General features: G+C 39.5%; 1 protein-coding gene across 1 annotated transcript in view; it reads right to left on the bottom strand.

Annotated features, from left to right (window-relative positions):
- The window catches only part of LOC128357488 (kelch domain-containing protein 8B-like), a 155,049-nt gene that overhangs the window by 9,122 nt on the left and 120,410 nt on the right, over nucleotides 1-25,517 (bottom strand). The window contains exon 4 of the mRNA XM_053317844.1: nucleotides 4,686-4,787. Within this exon, the coding sequence (XP_053173819.1) occupies nucleotides 4,686-4,787 (102 nt within the window). The remainder of the gene's footprint in view (nucleotides 1-4,685; nucleotides 4,788-25,517) is intronic.

The raw sequence follows: 25,517 nt of genomic DNA, 5'->3' as shown, positions 1-25,517 counted from the left end.
AATGTGCTTTGATTTATTTTTGCACGATATTGTAGAACAATAAAGACAAACAAAGCACCTTTAAATGCTGTGCTAATGGGTTGTGACATCAGCTCTCTGTCTCTAGTGCACCTTTTTAATTTGTGTATTTTTATTTGCTGCATCCTGTCTTGAGGTGTACATGTTCACCACAAAATGTCCATTAGCAGAATCAGTCCTCAGGGAGGAGTCATCAGGCTTGTTTGAGGTTTGTTAGTTGAACAATTCACTTGAACCTCTATTGTCCTCATCCTGTCCTGTCTGCTTAGGTTTGGAGTCACACTGGCAGTGTGCTTCTAGGGATGACAACTTGTCAGACGGTCCAGGCAGAAATATCTCAACTGACTTTGAGACACAGTGTGTTTATCTGTATCTAACTGAAACCATGACCTTTCTCTAACATTAAGTGCTTTGGTTGTATAAACCTAACCACACACTGAACACAGGATGTGAACCTTGGTCCCTAGTGCAGAGTCATGCTTCCTGTACACACAGTGCCAGTCCTGACTATGTTGGAGCACTCGATTTTAGATTGGAGCAGAAAGTGCCTCAGGTAAGTCCTCCCAGTCTTCCAGGCAAAAAGGCAAGTGGGGATCAAAATGACATTGAATGAGTATTTGGTGGCATGGCCCGAGGTAGCACATTAAGTTTGGTGGCTGTCGGGCAAAAGCTGACCAATAAGGCTTTGAAAAACAAACCAGATAAAAGTCAATACAAGTCAATGGGAGAAAAAGAGAGTTAAAAGGTGAGAATAAGTGTGTATTTCCAAAAGCGGTACCTGTCAGGGCTCCCTCCCTAATTTGGCCTCCTGTGTATACCCACCATCCACCCCAAACACCTACTTCTACATAATAAATAAATACTGGAAAAAACATTGCCTATGAACATACTGTAATGTTGCTAACACAATGTAATTGGTAATACTATTTAATTGTATATAAACATAATTTCTAGAGACAGAGTTGTACCATGAGGTCGACATTTTTGATTATCCAAATATCTATGAAATCTTCTACAAAGATTCATAGCCAGAGGATGAATCCTTAACTTATGGTGACTCACTCCCTTTTCATCTAGCACTACTAGGTCAAAGGTTTCACTTATCTGATGAAATGTCTAAAAATCTATTGGTGCATTCCTGCTGTACTCAAAAGTCGGAATTTCCGAATTCCCAGTTGGTAATTTCAATTGGAACACCTCCTGAAGTCGGATTTCTGTTTCAGAAAGTCAGACGGACCTCAACAGCCCGGACCTTAAAATCCAAGATGGTAGCTCCATGCAGAAACAGTGTGAATGTTGTAGTAATATTCTGTTTATTAGAAGTTTTGTTGTATTTGTGTCTCATTAAATTAGTTGCAGACACAGCACCGTCCAACTTCTATCTGTGGACATGTTGCTGCGCTGTTTGTATGAGCAAAATACAGCAAAATGTGTTTTAATCAACTGGTATCGCTATCACTGGCTAACCTGGCTAACCTGGCTACAACTGGTTTTCTGACTTCTAACTTGGGCCTGACGTTATTCGTCTGACTTCCAACTTCCAAGGTAAATGGAGCTCAGCATGTGTAATATTACAGGCACAGTTTTATTGGACGTTCATACTGTAAATGATGTACCCTAATGACTTTGTCCAGCCCTTGATATTTGTTTTTTAGTGAAACACTTCAACAGCTATTGGATTGATTGTCATAAAGGTTCACATTCTTGTTTCTCTCAGGAACTGTCATTTTGTCTAATGCTTTCGTTTATGACCAAATACCTGCCAAACTAGTAACAGTCTCACCGGCCTCAGCTGTTTTATTTAGTGCTAATTAGCAAATGTTGGCATGCTAATATGCTAAACTCACAAAGGTAAAATTTATACCTGCTGAACATAAGCGTGTGAAAATTGTCATTGGTTGTGTCTAAAATCACCCCCTTAGTCACTCATTGACTGTTCCCTATATAATAAACATTGAATAGTTCAACTCAGTAGTGAGCAGCAAATCAAGATTTCAGACACTAACTAATTGACTCATCTTATTATACTGTAGCAACTGTGAATGGGATTTTAGCAAAGATGATCTCCATTATCTTTAATGTGAACTAGTTTAACCCTCTATCCTAACCTATACTGTATACATTATACATAAACAAATACATCTGGTATAGGCACATTTTCGATGGTCTTTGTGGATGTATTTCCCCCTTTTTATTTCCCATGCTAAAAGACAGAGGGATGAAATGTCCCCTAAACCAGTTATGACTCACAAACCCAAAATATCCTCATGGATTAGATAGATAGCCAGACTCACAGCTGACACTCACATAGAGAAAAATATAACATATCTTCCTTTTATATCTCCCACTTTCCCCTCACTCTGCCACTTTCACATTAGCAAAAAGACATACAAACACACACACACACCCATACATTTATTTCTGTAAATCTGTATCTCATTCAATCCCCTCTTTCCTTTCTCTCCCTACTGAATTTGTACCTGTCTCTCTCAGCAGGGCAAGATTGGCATTTTCCTCTCTCTCCAACTTCTTTCTCACACACACACACACACACACACACACACACACACACAGGCTTAACAGATGTCAGGCTACATTATTGTCTGCCTCTCTAAGCTGCGGACAGAGAAAAAACTGCTGCAGTGCATTAGGTCTACATGGAAATGTGTTAGAAACAAACAATCGGCAGACTGCTGTTTTCGACGAAAAGTAACTGCATTGGTAATCAGTTGCTGAATAGCTAATACTTTAAATAAATAAAACCATGCTTTGATGTTACTGAAGAGATTAAATATGCTGGAAATTAACTGAGAAAGCTCCCATTTGTAAGTAAACAACCCATTCCTGTTATAGATGACTAAATACCACGTGTTGCACCTTTAACCAAGACATAGTTGTGTTACTGGGAGACATTGTCAATAAATTTTACTCTACAACACTTTACACTTGTTTGTCTGTGCCTGCCCGTGTGTGTATGTGTGTGAGTAATCTCGCTGACTCACACAGAACAAAGAGTCAATATCTGCTTAATAAGCATGTCATCGAGGAAAAAAGGCTGACCTCTGATTAATTTGTAGCATTGCTCGGTCTCTCTTCACATTTATTTACTTTAATAAATGCGGCTCAGTCAAGGAGAAAATGAAAAGTTGATGGAAAATTAATTTAGCTGTGTGTGTATGTGTGTGAGTGTGTAAGCATGTGCATATATGTGTGTTATATGATTGTAATAAATAAGTGTTGTGATGTTTGAGTTGCTGTAAACCATAGGTGTCAAACTCATTCCACAAAGGGCCATGTGGCTGCAGGTTTTCATTCCAACCAAGCAGGTTGGCAGGTTGGCTTGGTCCAACCAAGCTCCTGCTTGGTTGGAATGAAAACCTGCAGCCACATGGCCCTTTGTGGAATGAGTTTGACACCTATGCTGTAAACAGTGAAGCCAGCACTGCAAAGTTAACTGTTAGCATGTAAGGCCTCAAATTGGGTTCGTATTAGCTCCAACTACCCACAGCTGATTATCAGGTAACAATTAATTCCCATTTGTCATGACGGGATTTTGAGTTACCTCGTGACAGTGATTGATTTGCTCAATTTAAGAGTAAGTACTCAATCTGGAGAAAGTACATTTTTACCAGGTCAGGATTATAGCTGTTGCTTAGTGGAGAATAAAAGGAGAAAAGGATCACTTCACATTTTTACAGAAGCACATCTGTGTTCAGCCTGGGGAATACTACTCAGCATTGCATTATATCTTCTCTGACTTTGGAGGCAGTTTTTTGAAAGCCATGAAAGCCACTCAAATATCTGCTTCTTGTCTCACATATGGACATTTTCCTTTAACAAATAATTCAAATTGATGAAACAGAGCTAGAGATAGCATATTTTGGATTCCACATACTCTTCTTCCTTTTCAAAATCTAGCACCAAAATAACCTACAATGAAACCAGTTCATCAATACTTTGGCCAGAGATCATGGATGTATTCTAAGAGCTGGATAGGGCACTGCCACTCAGCCACTCAGCCGATTTTTCCCAGTGATCACTTGCGGTGTTGCAGTGGCCCAAAAAGCATTTTCCCATAGACCACCATTGTTAAAAGAGACGTCGATAAACTGTTGACAGAAAACCTGGAACTGCAGACAAGGTACATTTTGACTCTTTCTTTTTTTGACCATGGAGGTATTATATTTTTAAACGATTTTACAAATGTCTCATCATCACAATGTAAAGTCTGTTACACTAAGCTACCTCTGGAGCCACAAAAGGCTTTATGCATCGTTTGTCACATACACAGATGTATTCCCAATACCTCCGAATGTGTAAAATCAATAAAAATCAATTTCCTCTTTAATGGAAACACTATAGTGTAATGTATACATTACTAACAAGACCCATGGAGACGTAGGAGTTTACCAACTGAAAGACAGCACATTTTAAAAGATTGGAGAAAATTTGGTGATAATACACTTGTTATACAAAAATTGGACGAGTAACTAGATGTTCTGTTCGAATAAGTGCTCAAGGTACAATGTGTCTGTTGGAAGTCAGTCACAGTTTGATCTTAGTTCTTGTTCTGTCTTTCCTTATTCTTTCAATCTTGGGTCAAAACACAGCACAGAAAAGACAGAGAAGAGCACAATGAAAATGAAGGGGGCGACTGACGTACTGACCTAGACCACCAGCTGCAATGACCCGTCCTCCCAGGCATCCTGCCACAAAGTCAGCCCTCTTCTCCCTCATCCTGGACGTTCGGCTGGGTTTGATCCAGATACCTGCCAGGGGCAAGAGAACAAAGATTCTGAATACCAAGGTAAGTGAAATAAAATGACAAAAACTGTTATATAGTTAAAAGCAGATAGACACACACACGCACACACTCAATCCAACAGAAGCTGAAGCTTTCACTCTTCCAGGAACAGTGACGTGCGGTGAGGTTCATGTCTGGTGAGGCACTGACTTCATCACAATCAGATTTACAAACATATGAACCCTACAGAGTAGCTTATTCACCATTTGATTGGCAGCAGTTAACAGGTTATGTTTAAAATCTCATATCAGCTTTCTTTACACATACAAACTGTAGCACACAAAAAAACACATTTAATTTAAAAAAACGTTATTATGGTCTTACCTTTACTTACTTATCTTACTTACTTTACTTGCCGACTAGCTCACTGTAGTTGTAGCATAGACTGTATGAGTTGTAGTTTACTGTCACTTATTCTGCAGCTAATGAGTCGTAATAAGAATCACTGGGATCAGGAGCGCCCCCTGCCATGAGGCCGGAGAACTGCGTGCCTCACTTAGTGACTTTTTGCAGCCGTTTTATGCTGCTCAGCATACGAAACACGCTACAAACACTGTACATTATATCATCAGCTACACTATGGAAATTTAGTTCATATAGTAAAAGTGTTTGAACATGTTAATGGCGACATACAGAGAGACAGCTGTACAGCTGTACTGTCTCACTGCATAGCATGCCAGCGCAGTAAACCGAGTCATTGCGCAATCCATGGTGAGGCTCGCCTCGCTGCTGCCTCACTGCGCGTCTCTTTTCAGTGTTTGATCAGTACATGTGAAAATTCAGCGATTTTGAATTAAAAATAATCCGAAACTGGTAAAGTTAGATAGAAAATAACGTTATAGTGCAAATCACTGGACAAATATAACCATTTATTATTTTTTTCATTTTTAAGTCTTTTTCCATGATAACAGGTGAGGCACGGCCTCACCTGCCTCCCCTGACCGCACGTCACTGTCCAGGAAGGTTTTCTACAACTTTTTTGGAACCTGATTGCTTCCATTTTAGCTGCGAGACCATTTGTGAGGTCAGGTACTGATGTTGGGCGATAAGGCCTGGCTAGTGTCCCAGTTCACCCCAAAGGTTTTGGATGAGGATAAGATCAGGACTCTGTACTGGCAAATTGGGCTCTTCCACATCAAACTCAGAAAATCATTTCTTTGTGGACCTGGCTTTGGGGCATACTCATGATCAAAGTGAGAAAAAGCCCAAACTGATGCCACAACGTTGGAAGCAACCTTTTGTCTAGAATATCTTTGTATGCTAGAGGTTTAAGATTTCCTGTAATTGGAACTGAATGTCCAACACCAAAGGATACTTTTGTCCATATCGTCCATGCCACACAGTGTTATCTAACTGTTCATTTGAACTGGTACGCGTCATTCAGAATCTACTGTAGGCAGACGCATTAGTCAATCAAAGCACCGAGCAGGGGATTGGAATTGCCCAGCCAAATTGAAATTGGCATTCAATTTATTTTCTCCCACAAAGGTTTGTTTGTTTACTGGACATCAAAGTGGATAGCCAAAAAAAAAATGCAGCTGATTCACTTCCAGAAGCAACAGAAATATACTCATTTGCTTTCTTTGCATAAAGTTAAATGATTAAATTGAAATGCGAGTAAACTAAAAACAGTGAATGAAGGACCCAAATTATGGTGAAGGTCACTGCTAAACAGAAGGAGAGAGAACTGTGTTTGACATCTGCCTCAGGAGCTCCCTCACTCTGCATCATCCCCCTCTCTTTCTCTTTCTCTTTGGCTTGAAATCCACTACCTAACAGCAGATTAATGTTCTATATTTGGGACAGTGCTAGTGCCACATCCCCTTTTCACACTCTTTACTGTAAAAAAGCCTCTGCAAGGAAGATAAGCTGCACCTTTATGCAAATGCATTGAAATAAAGCACAATAATAAAAATGGTGCTGTATAGACATATACTAACTAAGACACAATGTTACATATGATTAGATTCCAGTGTGGATTATAGCCATTATAGTGTTTTTTTACTCATGGATGATGTCTTATATGGTCATTCACTGGTGGTCACTTATACATGGACACTATTTCATTGGACACCCTTTGGTTTTAGGAAATAAACGATTTTGAGAAGTAAAAGAGACAAGTGTCCTTTGGTGGAAGGTTAACCTATGAGATACAACACTGTGCATTGGGGGACTGAGCTATTTTGATTTTGTTCTTTCATTCTTTTGTTCATTCCACACCAGCGTTTCCTCTACAGTGATCCTGTGCTGAGACAGTTTTCCTGAAATGAGTATTTGTCTCTGTCAGAGTCAGGCATAGAAGCAATACAAAGTTTTCATAATCTCCACATATTAAAAGTTGGCTGAGGCTTAAAATACATGTGGGTATTTCGGGATGGATGACGAAGGAACCATCTGAAAATGTCACATAAAGAAACCTGAAATAATATCGGACTGTTTCTGCTACTGAAGCAAACAATGGAAAACTGATGATGACGTCTATCTGACTCCAATGTTGCTATTACTATTATTTTTCTAATAAAAGATTTTTCGTTTTTATTTCCAGCTATCATCACACAGTTGTCTCATGTTATTCTGATGGTAGTCATGGAGTCAAAGTTTAAAGTCATCCACACTTTCAGATGTCACTCCAGGGATAAAATAAACTGTGCACAATTAAAATGTAGCTAAAATCATCATTATGTGTTAAGTTGTTCACTGGTTAGCATCACAGTTACCATGGTGATGTACCCCAGTGAAACCCCAAATCGTGCCTCACAGTACAGGTCCCTGATGCACTTGACTGCATAGAAGAAAGAAAAAAAGCAGAAGGTGCAATTTGCAACCTCTGAATATCACAGGACAGAGAACAGAGAATTCCTGCCTGACTGGAGAGGTGACAAACTATGTCAAATGGGTCAGCATGGCTGTTTTGAGAGGAAGTGAAGCCAAATAAAAGGGCTTTAGCTTTGGTTATGTTATGCTGTGGTGACCCAAGCTGCAGTGCTCAGACTGCAGCTTGTGCTTGAGTTAAGAAGGTGCAAGCATCACACTCTGGAACATGTGAAGTTGACCCTGCTTCACACAAAGTGGGGCAACATTGCGTGGCATTCCATTTAAACAAAAATGCTAATGTCAGCCTGCTAGCATATTCAATAAATACATCCATTTTCTATTTATATAGCGCCAAATCACAATAAAAGTTATCTCAAGGCACTATTCAGATAGAACAGGTCTAGAGACAATACAATACAATAATTTTATATTCACAATAACAATGCTAATATGTTTCTGTTTAGCAGGTAACAATGTTTAGTTTGTTAGCATGGTAACATTTGCTAGTGGACAAATAGAAACTTTGACCTGATGATGGCACTACAGGAAAAGTTATGGGATAATTGTAGTTTTTAAACATGAACATCCGTAAAAGAATTCATGGTAACTCATCAAATAGTTGATGATATATTTTAGTATGGACCAATAGAGATGGACCAAATGACTGTAATTCATGCCATGCAGCTAGCATGACTAAAAACTGATAGATAGTGCCTCATTTATGAAAATGAGTAAAATATAACAAAACACTGACCACTGGTTACATGTTGTATCTTATAGTCATAGAGCTACATCACAAACTGAGCTCTGGAAAGTGCCAAAAAGTAAATAGGAGTGATCTTTTGGGGTTGGCTGTACAACTTTCGAGACGACCTGGGTAACTTCCACAGAACAAACAGAACAAACAACATTCATCTGAGAAGCACATAAAGGAAACACTGGAGAACATTGCTTCAGGGTAAAGGTACGCCTGCTCTGCTCTGCCCTGCCACTACAGCTAACCTGATTCAGATACAATGCTTGGATGGGTGAACAAATGAATTTTCATTTGACAACACAACAGTGTCACAGTGCACGACACTAAACACCCACTAGAGAGTAGTTATCTCACCTCACAGAAAGGTGTTCATTTGTGGGTATACTGCAGCCAAGGCTCCAGCACTGGGAAAACTGACTGCCAATTAAAACTTTGCCAACATTGAAACTGACAGAGGTTGGAGAGAAAGGCGACTGTAAAAAGTCATTAGTTTAACAAAACATTAGTTAAAGTCTTTAAGAAGTTGGTGCTGATTTACTTTGGTGCATTCAAACTGCTGAGACTTTGCTGTTAATAGTCATTTCTGAACAGCTAGTAAAATTTGCTATGCATCAGTTCTCAAGAGAATTAAGAGAAAACATCAGTTGAGTGGAATAAATGTTCCCACTTCTGCTAATCAGCATTACAGCAGAGATGGACAAAAAAAAAGCTCTCCAAAAATGAAGGAATCAACATATTTCAAAGGTGTTCCTCCTGTTCAGAAACTAGAGGAGAAGAAAGTTGATTTCCTCTCAACTGTTGCTAAGATAATGAGAGAGCATGAAGAGGAGAGAGGAGAAAAGTAGAGGAGAGGAAAGGAGGAAGGAGGAGAGCAAGGGAGAGGAGAGCAGGAATGAGGAAAGAGGAGGAAAGGAGAGAGAAGAGAGGAGAGGAAAATTGTGGGGAGGAAAGATGACAAGAGAGGAGAGGAGGAGAGAGGGAAGGAGGAGAGGAGAGGAGAGGAGAAAAGTAGAGAACAGGGAAGAGAGGCAGAAAAGTAGAGGAGAGGAAAGGAGGAATGAGAAAGGAGGAGAGAGGAAACAACAAGAGGAAATGAGTAGAGGAGGCGAGTGGAGTGGAGAGGAAAGATGAGGAGAGGAAAGACAAGAAGAGGGGAAAGAGGAGAGAGGAAATGAGAGAGGACAAGGGATAGCAGAGGAGAAGAGGAGGAGAAAATGAGAGGAGAGGGGGAAGGAGAGAGGCGAAAAGCAACAAAGATGAGGGGAGGAAGGACAGAAAGAAGGAAGTGAAAAAAGAGATGAGAAGGGGAGGAAAGATGAGAAGAGGGTAGAGAGGAGAGGAGGAGAGAGGAATTTATGAGATGAAAGGGAGAGAGGAAAGAAGAGGAGAGGAGATGAAAGGAGGAAGGAGAGAGGAGGTAAGGACAACAAGGAGGAGGAATAAAGAGGATGAGCGGAAGGAAGGAAGGACGGAAGGATGAAAGGAAGAAAGAGGAAGGGCGGGAGGAAAAAAGGAAGGCAAAACGTAGAGAAATGAGAAGAGAGTAGAGAGGAGGAAAGAGGAAATGATGAGAGAGGAAAGGAGGGGAGGAGAAGAGGAAGAACAGGAGCGATGGAGGAAAGAAGGAGAGGAGAGCGGTACAGTATTTTTGAGATAACACAAATGTGTTGCAGAGCTGCTGGCTGTGAGGAAGTAATGGCAGAGTAGCAGAGCAGCTAAATGGTAATCTGAGTGAGAGGAGGAGGAGGAGGAGGAGGAGGAGGAGGAGGCACCGCCACCAGCAGCTTACTAATAGATATGCTGCCTGCAACAGATCAGCTATTCAGCCATAGAAAATGGAAAGGCCAGATAACATGCAAATATACTGCAGATAGACGGAAAGAGGGGAGAGAAGAGTAAAGCTTTCAAACAGGCAAGCAAGCGTGTAACTTTTTCTGTTTGTCTCTTTCCTCTCTCATGCCAACTGTAGATAAATTGGCAGAAATAACCATGTCAGTGTTGTTGTCTGTGTCTCTGGATTGAGGGCTGCCTCTGTATATAGTATATAGCATGGATTAATGATAGTGATAACAGCGTATTGATAGTGATTTTAATTATGCAGCCCATATATCAATGGAGAGAGGAGACAGGAGTCCAGGATGTCTTGTATTAAAAAGGTTTATTTACTTCATGGAGGAGAAGTGAATGAATGATCAGTACACGTTACATGCCCTGATGCTTCCTTCAATTCTGAAGCTTCTCTCCTCCGGGGAAAGACTTTAAACCACACAGATAATGCCCAAGGTTGAGCCATGCCCAAATATGGGCAGATCCAACACATCTAAAATATACAGAATTTAGTCTACTGGTCTATAGACAAAACATTGCTTAGACCTCACTCAGGACCTTTGTCCTACATCCAGCACTATATCAAACCTCTGACTCCACTTGCCTCTATCCCATTCAGGGAAAACAGTCAAACACATATCTGACCTCGGCTGTTATAGCAACACTATCAGAGTGCCTCCTGTCTTCCCCAAAAGGAGCAGACACACTGCTCACCACTATCTCAAGGGGAGACGGTGTCTAAAACCTATCATTTGGTGAGGCCTTGCCATGACCGCACAGCCTAGTTTGACCCAGTGCATAGTAATGATGGAAAATTACCTAACACGTATCCTTAGCTACTTTGCAATGCTAGACCCTATGTGGAAGGTGAAGGAGGTTTGATTCTGAACTTTAAATAAACACACTCTTCAAATTAAAATCATCTGATTAAACTCAACTATAACAGATTAATTTAGCAGTGTTTATTATGTTTTCTCGTCTTTGTCTTTAGTGTTTTCAGACAATTTCCACAGTAATATAGTATATGAACTGAAGATAAAGAAGACAGAACCCTGTTGAATTCCTCTGAGCATTTTAATTTGAAGGAGTTTACAAATGGGGATGCCCTGCAGGCCCGACGTGTCAAATGCCTTTTTAAGATCATCTTTATGAAATGAGAGAGCAGGTGGTGCCTGTGTGTTCTCACATAGTGGCCTGTCACGTGTATTCTCACACACATCTACTCACAAAGCCAGTCAAGCAGAAAGCTACCATGAGACACAGCGAACCATTCTCCCATACATAAAGTCAAAGTCACATGTGGCGATTTTCACTGCTGCTTTAACCCATACAGCATAGCGAGAGGACAAATAAGCCACTTTGAAGAAGGAATGCTGTCATTTTGTCAGCACACATTATTGTATCAGCCTAACCACCTACAAACCTCAGGGAAAATGAGTGAGCAATTTACCTTTACGTTCTTTCTGGAGCAAATGACCACCGTGGCTGTACACACACACGTTCATGTCCACACACATACTGCCTGTGGTGTTGAATGAGAGCTCGTGAGTTGAAGGATGTGTGGGGCAGACATGTGTCTGGTGGTCTCAGCTGGAGGAGAGGAGAGTGTGTTTATTTAAAGCTCAGACTCAAACCTCCTCCCTTTCACCTGTTTCACCCTCCCAGACACCAGCACTTCACTCTGTCCCCATCACCAAGCACACACTTAGACAAGTATATGAGATGGAAGCACGCACGAGACACAACCTCTTCAACAGATGTACACGCACACAAAGACACAGATGAGTTAGCTTCTGCAGATGTGGGCATGCGTCCGCACAATATCACCACCAATGCATACAAAGAAACTCTTCACACACATTGACACATCTGCCCACTGGAAGGACACAATTACACCCCACCTCGCCCCATTTCCAAATGTCATCAGAAAGAAGATTGGCAAGGAAATGAGGTGATAATGACAGCAGGCCCCTCTCTAGGATCATATTCTGATAGATGGCCAGAATGGCACTGAATATATTTGAGGCAGAACTCAAACAGTTACACTCACTGCATATGATCACAGCCTACAAACAGCTGCAGAGAGCAGTCAGCAAATGCCCATTTCTTTCTTTCTTTCTTTCTTTCGAGAAATGTTGGCTAACATTAACATTTCTAAGCTGCCTATGTTGGGAGGATACTTTGTCATTCTTTTAAGATGACTGACTGAATGAATGAATTGAAGGTATTTTAAGGTAAACTGTCCTGTAAAGCAGATTGATTTCTTCAAGTCCATTTTGGTATGTGAGCGAGCAGGTGAGATAGCTACAGCCAGCCTTAGTTAAAGCAAAATGTATTTTTTTTGTTTTGTTTTTTACCTAGCTCTCTTTATAATTGAAATTAAATGTACTTATTTAATGAACCAGTCTCTGTGTATCACACGTGTTGTGGGTATCTGGTGATAAACTAAAGGACAGGACAAACCCCAACCAGTCAAGACAGATGGTCGCTCACCTAGAGTCCGGTTCTGCCTGAAGTTTCTTCCCGTTAAAGGGGAGTTTTTGCTTGCCACTGTCGCCAAGTGGTGCTTATGCGGGAATTTTGTGTTACTTTGAATTAAATCAAAGAGTGCAGTCTTGACTTGTTTTATGTGAAAAGTGCCTTTAGATAAGATATGATAGATTCTGTTGTGATTTGGTGCTAAAAATATAAATGTTGACTGGTTGATTGATTGAAAATGAAATTTTCACCAGAAGATGACACTAAATGATAAGTCAGAAGATGAAAGTTGTTACAAATGTATCCTCTGGGGATCATAAATACATGTACACCAAATGTAATGGCAATCCATCCAATAGCCTTCGAGATAACACAAGAAGAAAAATCACGTGAACACCAGTCATTAAAAGATAACATCTGGGAACCATGAATGAATGTGGATGTTGAAATCACAGCATAACTTAAAACTTTGACCAGCTGGTTGGCGTTCAAGGCACAGTCAGAGGATCATCAACATTGTTAGAGTATATATATGTATATATATATATATATATATATATATAAAGACTCTCTGCAGACCTTGGAAATCTATTTTAAATGGTCTCCATCTATTTAACAGTTGTGGAGCTATTGAGAAATGTCAACCTCATTGTAGTAATAGAGGAAAGGTTAGGAGTTGCTGCTCGCAGGCCTAAAATATATTATATTTATCATTTCTAAAAACCATTATCATGAAACATCACTAGGTGTAGATTATCAGATACATATGCTTCTTGGATCTCCTAAATCTCTTTTTATTAAAAAGTACAATCTGGGTTGGATTGAAAAATGATGCACATTATGAGGAAACAATTTCACATTATCTTATCTACAGTGCCACATATTACCATTAAGATATTCTGCATCAGTATTCACTACTCATACACAACACTAACATCAACATGTGAGTCATAACTGGAAGTGTTTACAGAATGAAGAGAAATCACCTTAATATATCCAAGGTGTTGAAAAGAATCACTGTCAGAAGTGTTTTGTTGTCTCTACACACTAAACCAAGTTACATCAAGGTCTAAAATGTGTAAAATGGTGCCATGTCATCCCCATATGGCCCGATGTACAGTATGTGCATCTGCTGCTTGACAAGACTGATGATGAATCTTCATCGACCTGTTCAGGCAGGTATAGGATGAGAATTTATTAATGTGATGTAAAATGATGTAAGCAGCTACCGAGACGCTTGCAGTCATTCAGTCAGAAACAAACTCAACGCTGTTCAACACCCACATGCATACCAGCTGTTGTTGTAATAATGGTCTGTAATAGGCTGTCAGACGGGCAAACAAGCAGTCATCAACATGTCTAAGGTCAGTCAAGGAAGAATGGCAATCAATAGAAATAATGCTGCAGGTGTGTCTTAACTCTTTAAATGGTTTCTCCACTGTTTGATAGAGTATATTTTTTAGTGGAAGTATGATCAGCTGAAAACAATTCCTAGGGGGGGACCGGTGTTTTTGGGAGGTCAGCGAAAGAATAATTGCTCTCACCCCATGTGGCCTGTTCATTGTTTTCAAAGTCAACCATAGTTTACTTTTTCTGTTACTGTTTTTTTTCTTTCTTTTTTTTTAACAAAAGCTGAGCACTGCCATAAAATACAAACTATCCTCATCCTAAACTGTTGTCTGTACAACACAGCTAAAGTTATGATTCTGTATATTTGCTGACATTATTATATAAATATGACTGTTTAAACATTTTTAATTCAAAGAACACACAATACTAAATCTTGTGTAATATTGATTGTATGAAGCACAGTAACAGCTCTGCACATTGGCACAAATGACAAGCTCAGTTTTACTGCTTGATGCTTTGTTGAATGATCCAAAACATGCTCAAATACTGTTGTGCTGATCTATATTATGTGTTTTTATTTGTATTAGTCTATTAAATATTTCATTTTATTTATTCATTGAAATTTTTAGTTGATGTTATATGTATTCTTGTCCATTAAGAGAGATTTTAAATGGACAATTCAACCATTTGGTAGGCTCATAATTAAAAAAACAATGTTGTTGTTGTTCCTCACAAAAAATGATAATAATAAGTCCAGTAATTCCATTGCTTGTTACCTGGAAATCCACCACTTTCTGTCTCTTTTGCCGTTCTGCATCTCTCAGCAGGTTCTTTTAGCGCTCTGTTGAATCTCATGTTACGTGCTTCTATAAAAAGCTTTCAAAACTCTCCTTCTCTCAGCCTGTTCTTTCTTTTAACAAGGTTTCTGCTGGATCTGCTGCTGCACCACAAAGCACTTAAAAGTCTCTCCCTCTGCATTTCTTTCTCCTGTTCTCTGATACCAAGTATTTACTCCCTTCGTCTCTGCAACTGGATTTGCATCTCGACAGACAGCTAATCACTTCCACTTACTGAGCAACACATACACAAACACACACACACGCGCACACACACACAGCTGGAGGCAGTTGCTGCAATGCAGGTTGGATTAATACCACTCTTCTATCGATTAGAAGGATCAATGCACTAATCCACGTCTTATGAGGATTGAGAGGATGTGCAAAGCAATCTGAAAAAAACAAAACACCATGCAGGACCTTGAAACCCTCCAGTGTGAGCACCATATGTGGAGAGGAATGACAGCTTCCTGAAAAAAATGTGGGAATGAGGGAAGATATTACCCGGCTCATTTCGGAGATGATCCTGGACAAACCGATTATCACAGCTCAGTCTTATACAGCAGGGCTTTAGGGGACACTCAGGACCAAAACAGTGAGGGGCAGAAGACAATAGGTTTCAACTATACTGTAGGTCTACTAATGAGTATGTTCGGCCTCTCAGTAAGCATGCAGTTTTTATGCTTAGTGGGTGGGCCAGTGGGTTAATGTGGGCTTCAATCAGGTCCACTGTCCTGACCACATCATACACCATGACAACTCTGAGCTACAAACAGATGTACTGATGTTCCCATAGATGGTATTTCCTTTCCACTCTCATTCTTTTGAATTCCCTTTGCTCAGGTGATTTGCACAAGAAACACTGTTCTCTGAATGACCTTCCACAGAACAAACATGGACAAACCAATCCATCAATCAGCTGCTGCCACAGAATACAAAAATCCAGGCTTAGGAGGTAAAGCAGGTCGTCCACTAATCAGAAGATCGGTATTTCGATCCCTGGGTACTCCAGCCAGCACGTTAAAGTGTCCTTGTGCAAGATACTTCACCCCAAATTACTCCGAAGGTGTAACAGTGTGTGAATGGGTGAATGTGACATGGAGTGTAAAGTGCTTTGAGAGGTCGGTAGATCAGAGAGGCACTATATAAATGCAGTCCATTACCAGTTAACATCCACCCACTGAAAGCAGCGTCCAAGTTAGACTTATCATTCGCACCTACAGGAACATGAAAGAGTACTCATCTAGAAACATCACAAGATGTCAAGGTGCTCATAATCTTGGATGATTTAACTGCACCAGGTAGTAAGAGGTACAGTACCGGTCAAAAATTTTTAATCTTCATTCAAAGGTTTTTCTTTATTTTTTCCTTATTTCTACATTGTAGAACAACACTGAAGACATCTTAACTATGAAATAACACATATGGAATCATATAGTAAACAAAAATGTGTTGAACCAAAATACGTTTCATATTTTAGGTTCCTCAAAGTAGCCACTGTTTGCCTCGATGAAAGCTTTACACACTATTGACATCATCTTAACTGGCATGAAGTCGTTACCTGGAATGGCTTTCAATTAACAGGTGTGTTTGTCAAAGGTGACTACTTGATATGTTTGAGACCATCAGTTGTGTTGTACCAAGGTAGTGTTGGTATATTCAGCCCTATTCAACTACTGTAGTAATCCATATTACAGAAAGAACCGCTCTACCAAGTAAAGAGAAACAACAGTCCATCACTACTTAAAATCTGAAGGTCAGTCAGTTTGGAAAATTTCTCAAACTTTGAAAGTTTTTTTTAGTACTGTCAAAAAAAAACATCAGCAAAACCTCCTTTTGCTGCAGCATATGTTAATTAGTTACCAGCCTCAGGAATCACCAATAAACTGCACCCCAAATTTCAGCTCACATCAGTTCTTCCCAAAATTCAAGTAACAAGCACATCTCAACATCAGCTGTTCTGAGGACACTGTGTGAATCAGGCCTTCATGGTTGAATTGCTGCAAAGACAAACTCCTGCTGAGGGAGACCAATAAGAAGAAGAGAACTGCTTGGGAAATACAAGGAATGGACATTAGACCAGTGGAAATCTGTGCTATCTTTGTGAGACACAGAGAAGGTGAGTGGATGGTATCTGCATGTGAGGTTCCCACTATGAAGCATGGAGGAGATGTTTGAGTGGCTTTGCTGGTGATACTATTGACAATTTATACAGAATTCAAGGCCAACACAGCTACCAAAACATTCTGCAGCAACACACCATTCATCTAGTTTGTGCTTAGTTGGATTATTACTTGTTCTCAAAAGGACCCAAGTGTGATGGAGTGCTTCCTTAGATTTCTGGCCTCCATAATCACTCAACTTAAGGCCAATTAAGAAAGTTTGGTATTAGTTGGAGTGCTGAGTCAAGGAAAAGCAGCCAGCTCAGCATGTATGGAAACTTCATCAAGACTGTTGTAAAGGCATTCCAGGTGATTACCTCATGAGTAAAGTCAAGAATGTGGAAAGTTGTCATTAAGGAATCTAAAATATGAAACATATTTTGGTTTGTTGTTTGTAGCTTGATGTATTCAGTATTGTTCTACAATGTAGAACATAGTAAAAACAAAGAAAAAGGGGCAGCATGTAAAATATTTAAACAACAGCATTATATATTAAGCACCGATCATTACTATGAATGTACACAGGAGGACCAATCAGGTTGCCTCTTCACTGTGTCGCCGACCTATTCTTTTTTGTAAGGAGCTGAAAAGTTGTTCTAGTTTTCAAAACTCAAAATATTGATTATTATATCTAAATCATTATGAATACACAGTTCAAAATAACATATATGGGTTAAGGTGCAGTAAAGATGATAAGAAACTGTAGGTTTGTGGTGGGGACTCACTGAGCTCCAAACCTTTATATTCTGCTTTGCTTCATTAAGGACACACTACTTCCTGCATCAGCACTGAACATTGCGAGGGGACATTAAATGTGAGTTGTGGAATTGTCCAATATGGACAAAATTCCAAGCATACTGGGCTGATCAGTCGGGCATGACTGATCTATATGAATATTTCATCTATCCTGGTGACTCGGTGGCTCAGTGGTTAGCACTGTTGCCTCAAAGCAAGAAGGTCTAGGGGTAGCTACCCAGCTGGGGCACGGCCTTTTTGTGTGGCGTTTCCATGTTCTCCCCAAGCAACCTTTGCATGGGTTTTCCTCTGGGTGCTCTGGTTTCCTCCCATTGCCAAAAACATATATGTTAGGTTAATTCTCCTGGCAGTGTTCTTGACCGAGGCACTGACATAGAACTGGAGTTGGTCCCGGGGTATTGGAGCAATGGACAGCCACTACACAGTGGCTGTCCATTGCTCCTAATAGGACTGAATTTCACTGCACAACTGTATGTGTGACAAAAAAAAGGTACTTTTATCTTCATTTTCACTGCTTTACCAGGATTTTCAGATAAAATCTTAATTGTCCCCAAAGGGAAACTGTGTCATTGAAACAGTATAGAATATAGTAAGCATTAGGGATGAGTGGTAGAGTAGGACAGAGTAGAAAAACAGAGCTGAATTACTAAATGATGGACCTACCAGAGCAAAATCCCTGCATTTATGTCATCGTTTTTACTTGCATATATGTAGGAATGGAGCTATTGCAGAAATGACTGTAGAGAGATCCAGACACAAGCATTGGCTAGTCCCTCATCTACAATCACCCCCTGACTTTCACCCATTTATAGAGCTTTGCATGGTGAGAAAAATCAAAAGAGTGACAGCCAAACATTTATGATAGAAAGAGCAAAATAGAAAGGAGAAAAGAGAAAGAAAAATCAAATATCAAATCTAGAAACCTGCTCACAGAGAAGCAAAGAGGAGACATGCAGGGCAAAGTGTAAACATGACAGAGATGATTCAGAGGTTAGAAAGGTCTGCCGGCAGCTGTCAGGCTTTGACTCATCACTCAACACCTCTGCGGTTTCTTCTCTTCCTCTGGCGAGGGAAAGTATAGCTGCTTTGCACACCGTAATTATTCTACCAACAGGCCTTTAATAGAAAAAGATCAGCAGGAAGCCTAACAAATCCATCTGATAGTCTGTGCAATCACAGGATAATATCAGCTTTAGCTCTGGATGAGTAATAAGAGTGGAGATGACAGCTGCTGCTTTAAGGCCACCATGGAGTGTAATGAGAAAATGGAGATAATTTGATGGTAATTTTGTCTCTCAAGATCTTTTTTGTCTCAATTTCATTCTTTCCAACCTGTATGTGCACAATTATTTCACTGCTTCTGTTTCTAAAGGTCAGTCAGAAAAAAGTTCACTAGCGATTTCTATCCTGTCCTTTATTTGTGAATGTTGTACATAGTGCTTAGGTGTAGATATGTTAGGTGTTACTCTGTTGGTGTATATTGAGGGGTTTGTGTGAGTTTTTGTAGTCAGTCTGCATTTTTTTTCGCTGATCAGCAAGCTTGAACACCAGCATGGAGTTTCCAATACTCACACAGAAGCATGGCATTGAAATATCCACTTAATTTCTTCGCTCAGTAGGAGAGTTTAGTTTGGCGGTAGGGGAACTAAACTAAATCCACTGCTCAGATGAACAGTGATTTTTGTGGATGAGAATGAAAAAGCAAACAAAGTAGTTGAGAGCAGTGTAGTGACTAATGACAGTCTTGTCTCTGACTATGCCAGCGAAGAGGGTTAGATATCTAAATTACTGCCCTTCAATAGTGATGATCTACTGACAAGAGAGCTGTCAAGACATGGTTTACAGTCCTCGTTCAAAAAGCTCCAGTCAGGTTGCAGGTCACTACTTTTGCGACACATTGTGCCTCTTAGACAAATGAGTGTGAGGTACTAAATTTGCCTTACAATGTGAAAATTGACAATGTTTAGTATGTTGTACATCTGAAATGTCAAAGTGCTTTGGTTGTGGCAAGGAGGGCTATGTTATAAAGGATTGTCCTAAAAAACCTTCTGCTGATGGAGGAGAACAGACAGGAGGGCAGACTCAGAGTCAGGCTGAACCCACAGGAGAAACTCAAGACCAGAAAAAATATGACTGATACAGAAACGTAATCATAAAATGCAAGTAAAGCCACAGAAGACAAAAGTAAGAATAATATTTAAAAAAAACAAGTTGAAAAAAGTGCAAAGGGACAGCAATAAGATAATGGCACATGATGAAGATGAGCCTACACTAACAGATGTGATTGAAAATGACAGTGAGACAGAACTCATGGACACCACTGTTAAAAATAGAGATGCTATAGGGGCTTTCAACTAAAAAACAGAGCAGCCATTAAAACAAGTGGAAAGCAGGTGGTGAAACTGGTGTGATCAGGCTCTGAGTCTAATGTGGATGAACAGAGAGGTCAGCGAATCCACAATTTCTGATGATGATTCACAAAGCAAAAAGAAAGACCATAAAGTGATGAAAAAAATAATATATGATAGATAAAATAGCGATCACACACATACAACAAGAAAAAAAGCAAGATTCACTAATCAAGAGATCTACAAGCTGAGAAAACAAATTCTGATAGTCAAGCAAGATCTAAACTATGATCTACCTAAGACATTATGTCTCATTTCTAATTTATTAGTATTCATGTTTAGTATCATGTTTTTTTTCCCCGTCTTTCGCATTCCATGAGTGACTGTAGAGTAGGCATGGGCCGGTATGAGATTCTGGCGGTATGATAACCATAAGCAAAAATATCACGGTTTCACAGTATGGTGGTATTTGTGATTACAGCTCTAAAATGTTCCCAAAAGGAAGAAAAATAAGGCTGCACCACCTGAGGGATTTCTGACCAGCACTTTCTGTCTTTGACCAGACAAAAAACAGCTCATACCTCAGGAACGGTATGACAGAAAATTTGGCGGTTTCGGTTATCGTGGTTTTTTCATATCGTGGTATACCTTGAACACGGTTATCATCCCATGCCTACTGTAGAGTTATGACATTTAACCTCAGTGGAGCAAGAGAGGGGATGAAGATGGTATGTTTATTTGAACTGTTAAAGATGAGACTTTCAAGCATGCCTTTCCTACAAGACAAAGTGATGTTTCAAATGAGACTGAGTGGAAGATAGAATGGGATGGGTAGGTAATTCTGATCAGAGTAAAAAGTAAGAGTTGTAGCTGTTCATTTTCCCAAAGACTTTCTACCACTGTTGCTGTGATAAAAAGATACACTGATGGTAGTTAGAGCACATTTTAAGCACTATAATGTAGTTTTGATAAATGTATGCGCTCCTTTTTAAATGAAATTGGTTTTATCTTAAATAATTGCTCCTCTGAAGAAATGTTGTTTTTAGGAGGAGATCTTCACAGTACAGAAAAAGATGTAGTAGATAGAAACTTGTGCTATTTCAAAACATACAATGATTACATTAGGAAAAATTCAGAGTTTGGTTGATGTATGGAGACAATTGCTTCATATATTATTTTAATATAATCAGAGGGTCAAATTATTAACTTTATTCTGGGATGAACTTTATTGGGTGCCTCAGAGTGTATTTTTTCTGACTAGGGAAGAAGGTGGACATGGTTTAGTACATCTTCTCAGTATGTTAACAACTTTAAGACTTTTAATTTCTTCAGTGTTACCTTACAGGCACAGATGATGAAGTATCGAGAAAAAACTGCCAACTTTGGGTTAGATGCACCTCTGTTTCTATTCGGTTGTAGGTTTGTGTGACTGTATGGATTGCTTTTACTTTACCAGGACTGGGACTTTTTTAAATCATGGAACTTGTCTATAATATGAAGTTGTCTGTTTTGGCTTTTGGAAGAACCCTTGACACATGGATCCAGACTGGATGTACAGGACAGCACCACCTCTGGTCTCACGTACAAGTTATGCGTCACTGGAAATGTCAAAGTGAGACAGTGGATGAGGTGATCCTTTTTTCTGAGCTGGGCTTTGCCAGAAGCTTAAATGGACTTACTGGACCATTATTTGAATCCAAATATGTTGAGATTTTAGCGTGACAACTAGAAAAACAATCTGTAGATACTGTATACAGGCCTCAAACACAATGAGACTAAATGGTAAACGTGATGCAGTGTGGAGAGACAAATTGAATGTTGGAAAAAAAATGTTATACTAGTATGGAGGGTATTTTATAAAGCTCCCTTGAATAAAAGATTAGGTGATCCTCAATGGAAGATTTTACACTGAGTTTTCACTGTTTATGTCTTTAACCACTATGTCTCCAGTAAAAGCCCTTTCTGTGATAGGCCAGAAACCATTTTTCATCATTTGCCTGAACATTTGTGGGAAATGTCAGAACTTTTATTCAATAAAATCAGTGAAAAATATCCTCTGATCGTTTCACTTCTGGCCTGGTGCCACCAGTTAAGGCGTAATCTTGATGCAGTGCTGTGATATATGAGCGGGAGTCTGCACATTGTGTTTCATTTTAAAAGCTGACTGGATGCTTTAGGCCATTCCTGCCTGGCTCGATCTGCACTGTGCAAGTTGATGCAGCTTGCATCAAAAATAGACTAGGCGCATATGTTTAGCAGAGCGTAGAGCTACTTTTGGGATGCTTCTGAAACCTGTTGTGGCATGTTGATTGGGGACAGACTGCAATTGAGGACAAAAGCTGTGTCTCCAATTGATTAACTGCTGAGTTTTGGGTCAGTAGTTATGGTTAGGGTTAAATTTAAGTGGTGGTACACCAAAAGTGACATTGGTGGGACTGTATGTGTGTGTGTGTGTGTGTGTGTGTGTGTGTGTGTGTGTGTGTTCATATGCATGTGTGTGGATGTGAGAAAGAGGGAAACTCTGTGTTTATACTGTCACAGCGAGTGTGAAGCAGACTTTTTTAGAACCCTGCAAACTGTTCATGTTAGATAGTCACTGCTCCTCATGACTACTGTAAAGGGTTAGTTAATCAAAATTACAAAAGAAAATGACCCCCCATGGTACTACAGCCATACAGATACAGAGTTTGGTTTTAGAAAGCCTTGAACATATCTACTTTTGAGTTTTCTGCCTTCACCCCAATACAATAAAGGTGAATGTAATTTTGTTTCTGGTGCCCACAGCACTGAAAAATTACACTTCAAAAATTCCACAATAACACTTCTGTCCAGAAATAATGTCTCGGGTATGTTAGGTTAACCCACACACTGTGATCTGATTTCATGGCAGCTACTTTCGCCTGAAGAAAAAGTCCCAGCTGTTTGTAGCATGTTTTGTGGACTGCCCACACTGTTTCTAGAAAGAGAAATTGAGGATTTTTTTTTTATTAAGGTTGAGCCCAATGCCTGAATGAAATGAGTCTCTGATATGGATGATGTACCAAGTAAGGATACAGATACAGGTAATTTAATTGGCTGAACAGATACGGATAATGATAATGGTGTGCTCGCTCACCCTTATTTTTTATGTGACTATATGAAGGATAAAGTAAGTAAGAAAGATAAAGATATTCTTAATTTTTGTTGTTAACGAAACCTATTATGTCATAGTTAGCCACTTGATACTTGTCCTATAATGTCTATGACACTCACTCAAAAGCCTGTTCATTCCCCGAGACAAAACCTTTATAAAAAGGAACTTACAATTATGTACTTTTAATTCTTTAAATAGTACTTCCTAAAATAGCTGGGCACTGTTGTTGTCAGAGTGATATAGTGCCAGAGACAACATGTTTGTGTTTATTGTGTGCCTGCCATTTCATGGAGAATGATTGGGTCAGAGAGAAAACTAGGAGTGATAAGCATGGTGTCAACACATTCCAACTGACTCATGCAGATGCTGAATGAGCTTGCAGGAGGATTGATGGCCTGATGTAAACAGTCTTATAGAGGAAACACTACGTGGCCAGATCACTTTACACTGACAAAGTCATTTTAAAGAGATGGCCAACAGAGAGATGGAGAGGTTGCGTTCAAGTCAATTGTGTGTTTCTCTGTGTGTGTCTTTGAATGAGTGCTTAGGACAATGGGGTGTGTCAAGTGTTTCTCCAGAGCTCCTGATAAAACCTTGACTTTATCTGACTGGTGACTTAATCACTCTTTAGTTCTCCTTTTGTCGTAGCTACACGGCCTTTTGAATAAACCACACTCTGGTTAAGAGACCGGCACTCAATAATTCAAGGCCATAATTGAATTTACATTCAGCAGTCATACATTTACAGATTAAAAGTCTGACACAAATTGCAGTATGCTCATTGCCAGCATTTAACATATCAGACTTTAATGTAGAGGATTTCAGTTTGTATCTTGTCATAGGCCTGCAATTAATGTAAGCCTTTTTTATGAACTGTATCTCTCCTGACCTTGAAGTGTTTTTTAGCCGAGCCATGACCATACTGTAACTTTAACCAATTGGTTTAGTTGCCTAGTCATAGTATAAGTCATAGTATAAGCACACCACAGTTAATTTATAGACAGTAAAATAAATAAATAAATAGATGTAGTCTCCATGATATCACCAACTGGTTTGTGGACTACTGTTTTTAAGCCTCTAGTTTGGCAAATTTGACTATCGCCATCTTTGATTTTTGGAGCCAGAAGTGACAATATTTGGAGAGGTTGGAGCTGATCCTCCTGCTGTGTGATAGAATGGTCAGCACAGTACATTTACACTGTATGGACTTAAAACCATGAAAACATATTGTACTTACCTGAAAAACCAAACATAGGACTTTTAGTACAACAAAGCACTTAACTTTTTTAGGGAAGCAAAATATTACAATGAACTTACATCAACTGAAAACTTACTGTGAAATAAGGACAGCTACACCTATGTGTTGTCACCTTGGTAATGACTTGTCAATTACAAGGTAACCACACCCTAAAGTTTACCCTACTACTGTCTATTGTATTTTAAATGGGACCATTGTTTACTAAATGAACATTATGCTGTATTGAAAACTTTAAACTAGTGATTGAGACCATAGACTCATTAGGAAACAGTTTATTAGGATAATAATAAAGAGAGGAGAAGGGTATATTGGTTAGACTTCCATGCAATAAGACTTCAAACCAGTGAAGTCACCCCCTTATGGCCATTAGAGAGAATGCAGGTTTAAGGTACTTCCACTTTGGCTCCACTTTTCAGACCATAAGCTCTGTTCATTTGTCATCAACACAATCTTTCATTAACTTTAACCATACCATAGCTGCCATGTGCAGATACTATAAAAAGCCAGAATTTCAAAAAACTTGGCATTGAACGTTATCCAGGGTTTCGCAGAATCATTCAATATCAATGCTCTTGTCTCGTGGTAGGGTTGCATCTTGTCATCCTGTACTAGACAGTTGACAGTATAGATGCAGACAGGAAAAAAGGGAAGGTTAGGATGGTTATGTCATGCAGCAAAGGTCCCAGACAAACACAAAGCGATATTACAGGTATGCAGTATGGGCCTTAAATATTCAGCTACCGTGACACTTTCTTTTTACAGACCAGTATCCTTAGGAATTACATTCATAATGAATGATTCTGCCTCTCAAGACTCACATCCAGTGCAGACTTTAAGTGCCAATGCAGGAATTAATGTACCTTTTTACATAGCAAAGCCAAAAGTAATGGTGCAGCAGCTGAGGTAAAGAGAATACGTTATGTCCTAGACGGGAATTCAACATGACCCTCAAGAGTAACCATGATCTTTCATTAAA

This window comes from Scomber japonicus, chromosome 4, assembly GCF_027409825.1.
Source record: "Scomber japonicus isolate fScoJap1 chromosome 4, fScoJap1.pri, whole genome shotgun sequence".
NCBI lineage: Eukaryota > Metazoa > Chordata > Actinopteri > Scombriformes > Scombridae > Scomber > Scomber japonicus.
The sequence above is the reverse complement of the archived record's forward strand: the minus strand, read 5'-3'. Positions and strand labels throughout refer to the sequence as shown.